Consider the following 9,821-nt stretch of genomic DNA (forward strand, 5'->3'; position numbering starts at 1 on the left):
TATGCACGCACACACGGGCTCGAGTCGCATGCTTTATTGTGAATTAGATTTTGTAGCATTTGGAGAGGGTTTGTTTTTCTCTTTAAGAAACTCCAGGGTAGGGACTTCAGTGTGATGAAAGAAGGCAAATTGTCACACTTAGAATGCGAGAAGGGGGAAATGGCTTCAGGAGAAGCAGGCTGGGCAACTGTTATCCTCTCCTTGGGCAGAGGGAGGAGTTAGCTACTCGCTAATCCCCTGAGGGTCTTTTGCCGTCCTCTGTTTCCACAAGGATTCCATTTCACTTCTCAAAACTTTAAAAATATATACATGTACATCAGGATTTTAGGGGAACAGTCGTATAGCAGTTGAGGCTGCAGGGGGCTTCTTTCTTCTGCTAGAGCAAACCACGTGATCTCCCAGCCCTGCCGGAATTGCCGCCGGGGTATTCAGATCCATTCAGGGAGAAGGGACAAACCAATGCCATCCATGTCTCATCTATTTTTGTTTGGGGAAGTGGTCTTTGTACATGCTGTAGACAGCGCCTAGGAGAGAGAGCAAAGGAGTTGGCGCAAAGGAGACAATCGGAATACGGCCTGTAGAGAACGCAGCTTTTTGTCTCCCAACATGGAAGTTGGCTTAATGCTGCTTTTGCTAGTCAGAAGAGGCAAGGAATTACGCAAAGCAACAAAAGGCCACCCTTACAAGCCTTGCAGGGCTTATTCCCTCACGGCATTTCTGAATCCTTTTGAAACTGAGCTTTCCAGCTCTACTGGCTAGAGAAACTTTTTCTAAATGCTGGAAGTCTCTGCATTCTTTATCTGGCGCAATATTGCCCCGTGCAGTCTTGGGCCTGATTGCAGAATTGTCTTAACAAAATGTTCTTGGTCCGAATCGAACCTGGCTTCTGCTCCTCTGGCTTTCAAGGATAACAGCAAATCTTTTATACAAGTTTTCTGTTTCGTGGGCGACCTGCTGCAATATCTCCTTACTCTCTGCTGTTTTATAATTCTTTTTTTTTAAAAAAAATTAAAACACATTTATTCAAAAGTTACAATATAGCTTTGTCTACTGCCGTAATATCACAGAATGACACTCCAATCCTCAATTCCTCATCACTGTCCTGTTGGCTCGCCAAATACCCTCAATAGGAACCCAACTGCCAGTCTGATTTACTAGACATTTTCAATTCAGGCTCGTTGGGCTTTCATGGTACAGGAAGTGCCGTTTCCGAACCTAGGTGAGTGAAGATTAATTAATCTTGACCGCTGAGGGGACAGTGCACTGAACATCCTTGGAGGGGCACTTTCCCCACAGAGGCTAAAAACAACCCTCCCCCCAAAGGCCAGTGTGGAAGATGACGCTTAGTTTGCATGTTCAGCAAACTGACTTGGATGCTCTGTCTGCGGCAATAAGTCACGTTGGCCCATTTGCACACCAAGGGATGAACACATTTATGTGAACCAAAGGGTTAAAGGCTCAGCCCCACCCGGGGATAATAATTCCAGAAGACCTGGTACCCTTGCAAGACCTTGCCCTCTGGCAGTCATTGCAGTTGCAAACTCTGGTCCTCTCCTGCACCCACGCCCAGTGCTTAACGCCTCCCTTCTCTTCGTCCCCACCTTACCAAGTGTTATGGCTCCAACCACACAGGCCTGGGCGGCTACCCGAGTGTGAATCAGGTGGACAGACATCTTCATACTCCCCCTTGCCTTCAGCCGGTAAAGTCCGTAGGCTGCCACAACCACAAACCCCATCATGCCTGCAAGGTCAAAGAAGCCATAGAGCCATATCTCTGAAGAAGTCCCTGTGCAGTCCAGTAGCCTGTCCCACCTCCTTCGAGTAAGGCACTTTCTATACTGCCTATACCAACTCTGATCCTCAACCTCCTTTTCCTTAAGGGGTATCTTTGGGAGAAGAAAAGGCTAAGGAGTAAACCAGGCATAGGCAAACTCGGCCCTCCAAATGTTTTGGGACTACAACTACCTCTACCCCCTACCCCTACCTCTCTTGCCCTGATCTGGCCACAGTGATCCATGTGACGGTCACCTCCAGACTTGATTATTGTAACTCGCTCTACGCGGGGCTGCCCCTGAAGCTGACCCAGAAACTCCAGTGGGTGCAGAATGCCATGGCAAGGCTCTTCATGGGGTCTTTGCCGCAGGACCACATTCATCCAGTGCTTTACCAGCTGCACTGGCTCCCGGTGGAGTACAGGGTCAGGTTTAAGGTGCTGGTTTTGACCTTTAAAGCCCTATGCGGCTTAGGACCCTGGTACCTAAGGGGCCGCCTCTCCTGGTATGTCCCGGGTAGGAGCTTAAGGTCCTCTAATAACTTTTTGGAGGTCCCGAGCCACAAGGATGCTAGGTTGGCTTCAACTAGGGCCAGGGCCTTCTCAGTACTGACCCCAACTTGGTGGAACGGTCTGTCACGAGAGACCAGGGCCCTGCGGGAATTTGCATCTTTCCACAGGTCCTGCAAGACGGAGCTGTTCCACCTGGCCTTTGGGTTGGTTTCAATTTAACCCTGATGTTTCATTCTTTTGGTGGGCTACTTAAAAATGAGGTTGCAGTCTAAATTAAATTTTAAATTTTATTTTAATCTGTATTTTAATGAATCGTTTTATGTTTTTGTTGTGATTTTATTGGTGTTAGCTGCCCTGAGTCCGGTTTGGTGGGGAAGGGCGGGGTATAAATAAAATATTATTATTATTATTATTATTATTATTATTATTATTATTATTACTCCCATCATCCCTGTCCACTGGTCCTGTTAGCTAGGGATGATGGGAGTTGTAGTCCCAAAACATCTGCAGGGCCGAGTTTGCCTATGCCTGGAGTAAACCCTACACAAATCCAGAGCGGAGTCCCGGTGGCGCCTTCCATGCCTCTTTCTAGCAACTCCTGCAGTCATGCTGGTGCCAAACGTGTTGCTCTGCTTTCCTTTGGACCACATCAGTGAGGTCTTGTTGTCTGGGCAGTCCAGGACCTCCATACACACTACCCAGGCTTGGGCCCCAGGGAGGTCACTTCATTGCTGCTAATGCAGCAGTTTGACTTCTTCCCTAGAGGCACACTCCATTGTTCCTCAAGACAGACGAATGCCAGCATATACTGCCAGTAGACAGGACTGATACTTGTCGAAACTCCAAGGAAGAAAGCATCCGACCCTCCTCTTAAGCAGCCTATTGCAATACTTAGGCTCGTTCCCCACTTAGGAGACTCACCCAAATAATCTCTCTATTGCCCATGTGTTGAATGGCTGCATGCAATGCAAACAAGAAATAAGCTTGAATCTAATGCCCAATATAGTTTTAGATGCCTGGCTATTCATATCTTTGCATAGATTGCTTCTCCCTTTGCTGGGAGCGCTGTAAACAATTAAAATATTTGCAGGTTGTACATCCATGATTTTTGGTGAAGATAGAACTGTGTGTCCAGCTCTTTCTCTCTCCCCCCCACTTTTTCTTTTTTCTTTCTGTAGCATTCAGTTTAAGAGAAAAAAGATTTTGGGGGGTTTGGGGGTCAAGGCTTGTTTCCCAGAGGCTTGCAAAACAACATCAACAAACACACAAAACGTAACACATAAAGTTCAACTAGCAAATATTTGGACTTTATGAATGAACTGATCTATTGGGACTTCTGTTTACTTTGTTGAACCTTATGTGTTGATCATGTACAAGAGAAATATTTGATGTTGTGAAAAATACAGAAGAACATTGTTTATGTGAGTGCGCAGCCGGTTACGTTGTGTGTGTTTGTTGTTTGCCAGAGATAGCAAAGAGCCACAGCAAATATGCTTTGAAAGCAACCGAAAGAATGCAGTGGCAAAGGATGTGCTTTGTAGGCAGAAGGTCTTGGGATTCAGCTCAGGCAGCTAAAGGCTTCCAGTCTTGGAAGATCAGTAGGCAGGAGCGAAACTAGGCTTTATTTCACCCGGGTCAAAGACCCAGTTTGGCTCCCCCCACTTGCATTTGCGCACGCACGCACGCAGGCTGGGAACCTCAAAGACACCCCTCTCGAGGCTTCACCTGGGCAAAAAACCCCTAGCTACCTCCCCCATAGCTGCAGCACTGTCAGAAGGCAATGTTGGGTTGGATCAGGGCTAAGGAACATGTGGATCCCCAGATGCCAGCTTGCCTCAGCCACCATAGCCAAGGATCGGGACTTATGGGAGTTGTTGTGCAAGCACATAGGGAGGGCCACAGATCTCCCACCACCAGGCTGAATAGACTCAACAGTTTGTAAAAAGCAGTTTCATATGTTCAAAAGGCCACATTTCCTACACGGCACACCTGTAGTCCCATTATAAGACCCCGGTTGGAGCAGGCCAGAATTCCAGACCCTCCAGTTGTCCCTATTTTCCAGGGACATTCTTGGATTTACAGAAGCCATCACAGTTTCTGATTTGATCCCGGAATGCCCTGTTTTTCCTTAGGACATCCCTATTTTCATCAGAGTAATGGGATATGGAGTTATGTGACCCACCAAGCTGAGGAGATACAATCTTTAGAAGACATCTGAAGGCAGCCGTGTATAAGGAAGTTTTTTTTAATGTTTTATTATTAAGTTTTTATATATGTTGGAAGCCATCTGGGGCAACCTGGTTAGATGGGTGGGGTATTATTATTATTATTATTATTATTATTATTATTATTATTATTATTTATTAATAGGAATAGGACATCCCTATTTTCATTTTCTTTTTAAATAATTTTTATTAAGTGTGTATGTGTGTGTGTGTGTGTGTGTATATATATGTATATATATATACACACACACACATACACACACACACACACACAACGATTTCAAGCATTAAAATACAGAGTTCTTTCGAACCCTTACACCTCCTTCCCTCTCTCCAAGAATTCCATCTTTAATATTAAATTTACTGCATCTTTCACCCTTATCTAACTATTTTCATCAAAGAAATGTTGGAGGGTATGGAATCCCATCTAGTCTAACTTCCTGCTTCGCAGTGGCCAAACAGATGTCTCTCGAGAAGACCAGAAGCAAGACCTGATTGCAACAGCAACTCTGTATGCTTGTGATCCCCAGCAACTGGCAGAAAATAGCTATTATGGCTGGCATCCATCCCTAGCTTTATCCTTAAAATAATAATCTGTATATTACTCTTTTAAAGTTTTTCACTCCCGCCCCACCCATCTTTGATGCCTGACATAGATCTGAGTCGTAGACGTGAGTCTTCAGACCACATTTGGTTCCCTGCCTTTGATGGTGTTTCCTGCTTGGCAGGGGGTTGGACTGGATGGCCCTTGTGGTCTCTTCCAACTCTATGATTCTATGATTCACCAGTGGGAGCATCATCCTTGGTTCTTCCCCCTCTGCAACTGAGCTAAGAGAAGATCACACGCAGATTCCTACAGAGAGGCACTTCAGGCTTCCCGAACTTACCAGCTGGCACCAAAGGGCTCTTCCGTGCCTTTTGAAGGAGTTTGGCGCTAACCGTGGTTTCATGCTCTGGAATCCAGGTGTCTTTGTCAGATGACATTGAGCGCTGTAGAAATCAGTTTCAAAGATACAGAACCGAAGAGAAAAATTACTACCTAATCATTGTCAAATTTCGCTGTGAAGATCCTTGCGCCATTGCCGTCGTCATTTCATTCGTAGGCCACCTTCCCACAGCTAAAAGCATAGTTAAGATGTACATAATATAACAAAAGTAGTCCTAAACAATGAATAAAGCACATGAAAAACTTCAAAAACCAAACTTAACTATTTCCACATAATGTCATAATAAGATTAAAAAATGAGGATACAAACATTGATATCAATAACAGCAACAAAATACCCAAACAAAACCCATTAAGAAGAAAAAGAGTTTGGATTTGATATCCCGCTTTATCACTACCTGAAGGAGTCTCAAAGCAGCTAACAATCTCCTTTCCCTTCCTCCCCTACAACAAACACTATGTGAGGTGACTGAAGGCTGAGAGACTTCAGAGAAGTGTGACTAGCCCAAGGTCCCCCAGCAGCTGCATGTGGAGGAGCAGGGAATCGAACCCAGTTCACCAGATTACGAGTCCACTGCTCTTAACCACTATACCACACTGGTACTTCCATAACAGGCAGGAAACTGATGCTTGGTCAAAATGGAGTATGCAACCCCCCCATAGGAGCCAGCTTCTAGGGGCTGAGGGATCTTCAGCCCTCCAATAAAATATTTGAGGGAGCTGGAGGCCCCCCAAAACTGATGGGCATTGCCATTCAAATGGTGTGTGCGCGCTGCATAACATGATCGATTATGTGAGTCGGGGGCTTTCCTGAAACTCCCCCTGCAATATTTTATTCAAGTTGGCACCCCTGCAACCCCCTGATTGCTATAAAGAACTCAATGTTTGTATAAGCATCTCTTGGGACAAGCCACAGGAAGTCTGCTTAATATCTGCTAGGACTTGAAAATAATCTGAACTATCCCAGGCATGGATGTGTTGGGAAATTGAAACGTACTAAGACTGGGGAAAGGGTGGGAGCTGCCAGTGGCAGCCAGGAATGTCTCTTATGTTGGAATATTGAAAGGCTATCAACAGATCCTCCAGTACTTTGGCCACCTCATGAGAAGAGAAGACTCCCTGGAAAAGACCCTGATGTTGGGAAAGATGGAGGGCACAAGGAGAAGGGGACGACAGAGGATGAGATGGTTGGACAGTGCTCTCGAAGCTACTAACATGAGTTTGGCCAAACTGCGGGAGGCAGTGGAAGACAGGAGTGCCTGGCGTGCTCTGGTCCATGCGGTCACAAAGAGTCGGACACGACTAAACAACAACAACAGAACTACCCAAAATATAGGTAAGCTCCAATATAGGACTGCACACACACCGGTGTTTCCAGATGTTATCCGATTGTGTCCTCGTGTCAAGGGCACCAGCTAGGCGGCCCCTCGCGCGTTACCATAAAGAGAGAACGATGCTGCCAAAACAGGAAGCATGCCATTTTGCATGTGCTAAGCAGATAGATAGAGAGATGCCAATTTAGAAATAATTACCATGATTTAAATATAAATAGAATCCCACTCACCACGATGCAGAAGACTGCTGGATGGTCTGATGTGCAGGTGTGAACAGCTGATGGGCAAGTTCAGAACCCCAGCTTGTCCTAGGTTTTAAAATAAAAAATAAAAAAATATTTAAAGTGGACACAGACTGGTCAACCCTGGCTATGAAGTTGGACACACAGCCAGCCTAGCTCCCGTGGAGACTCACCTGCTTCCTTAGAGTCACCAGCCTGTTGGATGGGTTGCTCCCTTGTCGGCTGCTTCTGTTGGCTGCTACAGAGAGATCTCCCCAAAGTCTTTTGGAAATATAGTTGTTTTGACCAGGGCTGCTTGGGTCTCTTCCCATCCTCTCACTTTAAGGTTACAACAATGTCCCCACACTAGCTGTTTCCTTGATGTTTAAGTAAGGAGATGGGGAGATGGCTGACAGCTTGCTATCTGCTTGCTTGCTTGCTCCTTAACCCTTGCTGTGCCCATTGTCCTCCACAGCAAAGCTCAGTTGGTTAGTGTGTAATCCTGATAAGACCAAGGTTCGATCCCATAAGGGACAGCTGCATATTCCTGCATTGCAAGGGGCTGGGCTAGATCATCCTTGGGGTCACTTCCAACTCTATGATTCTATGAAACACATGTTTTTCTCTAAATTAACAATGTAAAGCAGGCACATCCAACAGGTAGATCACTGGACGTCTGTGGTAAATCACTGGTAGATCACTGGCTCCCCCCAAAGAAGCTCAACAACTTTGGCTCCCCTAAAAATAAGCTCAATTTTTTGCCCTACATCCCCCCAAAATGTGGCTTTCCTTCTCCCTAGAAATAGCTCAACAACAACTTTGTTCTGAATGCCTAAAAAATGGGTCTTCTCCTCCCCAAAAAAGCACAACAACTTTGACCTGAACCCCAAAAAGGGGGTAGATCACTGCCAGTTTTTAACTCTGTAAGTAGATCGCAGTCTCTTGGGAGTTGGCCACCCCTGGTATAAAGCATTCCAGCCAATAAAGAGAGAAAATATATTGTTTCACTTGATCCAGAGCACAGCTGAAGCTATTTGCAGTGCAGAAAATGTGAAATTTATAATCTGCTCAAGTCTGATATGATAAACCAGCCTCTTACGTCCAAGATCAGGGAGAGTTGTGGGTTAAACCACTGAGCCTAGGGTTTGCTATCAGAAGGTTGGTGGTTCGAATCCCCACGACGGGGTGAGCTCGGTCCCAGTTCCTGCCCACCTAGCAGTTCGAAAGCACGTCAAAGTGCAAGTAGATAAATAGGTACCACTCTAGTGGGAACGTAAAGGGCGTTTCCATGCGTTGCTCTGGTTCACCAGAAGCGGCTTAGTCATGCTGACCACATGACCCGGAAGCTGTACGCTGGCTCCCTCGGCCAGTAACGCGAGATGAGCGCCACAACCCCAGAGTCAGACATGACTGGACCTAATGGTCAGGGGTCCCTTTACCTTATGGAGTCAATCAGTGTGATATCTAGACAGGCATAGAGCCCAAAATGTTTCATTTTAGAAGTTCACTGACAAACTCACAAAAAGGCAAGCAAGAAATAGCAGCAACCTTATCTTCCATCCTGTATTCATTATATTCTGTACGGAAGCTGGAGGAGGGAGTTGCTGAAAGCAGATCCACATACCTTTTCTGGAAATACTTTGGAAAACACTCCATAATTGCACATGGCTCAGATGAACATGCTCTGACCCACTTTTAATGAATGAATGCAGGGAAATGGTTAATACAGAATTTGTCGCAACATGTACACAAGCCATCCTCCATTCATCTTCCCAGTCCAATTCATAAAAAATAAATGTGAAAAGATTAAGTAAAGATAACACATATATTTATTATAGAAAAAGACTTACACTGTGTGTCCACTGTTTGCTTGGTTGGTTGCTTGCTTGCTGTCTCTCTGGCAAGAACACAAAACAAATAAAGTATTACAGAAAACAAAGAATTCCTCAAAGTAGAAAACAATCCCTGCTGCTTCTCTGGTTACCAGAACATGCTTTTAAGTTATGAGGAGATCTTGCCTTCAAGGAAACAGCTCTGAGCATTCTCACAGTGCTGGTCTGCTCTTCGAGGCTTCCAAGCAATGCTCCCTAATCTGCTGGATAGCCCTCAAAAGAAATAGGGGGCCTTCCCAGCAGGGGCTGAAAATCTGAGATACCTCCTAATATTCAATAATCCAAATATCCTAATGTCAGTCGCATGGTTTTTCTGCCCAAATAACACATAGGAGGGACCTATTTGCCATTGCTAAGGTAAGTTTTCGGGTGGCGCTGTGGGTTAAACCACAGAGCATAGGGTTTGCTGATCAGAAGGTTGGCGGTTCGAATCCCCGTGACGGGGTGAGCTCCCATTGCTTAGTCCCAGCTCCTGCCCACCTAGCAGTTTGAAAGCACGTGAAAGTGCAAGTAGATAAATAGGTATCGCTCCAGCGGGAAGGTAAACGGCGTTTCCGTGCGCTGCTCTGGTTCGCCAGAAGCGGCTTAGTCATGCTGGCAACATGACCCGGAAGCTGTATGCCGGCTCCCTCGGCCAATAACGCGAGATGAGCGCCGCAACCCCAGAGTCAGACACAACTGGACCTAATGGTCAGGGGTCCCTTTACCTTTAAGGTAAGTTTTGTCTGAGTGATGCAGAGTACAGTGGTGCCCCGCTAGACAAAAACAAAATTCGTTCTGTGAGTATTTTCGTCTAGCGGGTTTTTCGTCTAGCGAAGCGGCAATGTAAACCGTGGTTTTCGCTAGACGAAAAAAAAACGGAAAAAAATTTGTCTTGCAAGGCAGCCGCATAGACTTTTTTGTCTTGCGGGGCAGCCTT

At 45.7% G+C, this 9,821-nt stretch overlaps 1 protein-coding gene across 2 annotated transcripts; it reads right to left on the minus strand.

The window, feature by feature from the left end:
* Positions 1-344: 344 nt before the first annotated feature.
* On the minus strand, positions 345-9,045 carry HIGD1B (HIG1 hypoxia inducible domain family member 1B). 2 transcript variants are annotated; one of them, XM_033170977.1, is made up of 5 exons: positions 8,861-9,045; positions 7,020-7,097; positions 5,397-5,499; positions 1,607-1,741; positions 345-524 (listed from the first exon to the last, which is right to left on the minus strand). In XM_033170977.1, the coding sequence occupies exons 3-5, from the start codon at positions 5,491-5,493 to the stop codon at positions 478-480; spliced, it is 279 nt and encodes a 92-aa protein (XP_033026868.1). In that variant the 5' UTR covers positions 5,494-5,499; positions 7,020-7,097; positions 8,861-9,045; the 3' UTR covers positions 345-477. The 2 variants fall into 2 exon arrangements, with proteins under 2 accessions (XP_033026868.1, XP_033026867.1); XM_033170976.1 differs by lacking the exon at positions 8,861-9,045 and adding an exon at positions 7,205-7,266.
* Positions 9,046-9,821: the final 776 nt, after the last annotated feature.

This window comes from Lacerta agilis, chromosome 14 (assembly GCF_009819535.1).
Source record: "Lacerta agilis isolate rLacAgi1 chromosome 14, rLacAgi1.pri, whole genome shotgun sequence".
Lineage (NCBI taxonomy): Eukaryota > Metazoa > Chordata > Lepidosauria > Squamata > Lacertidae > Lacerta > Lacerta agilis.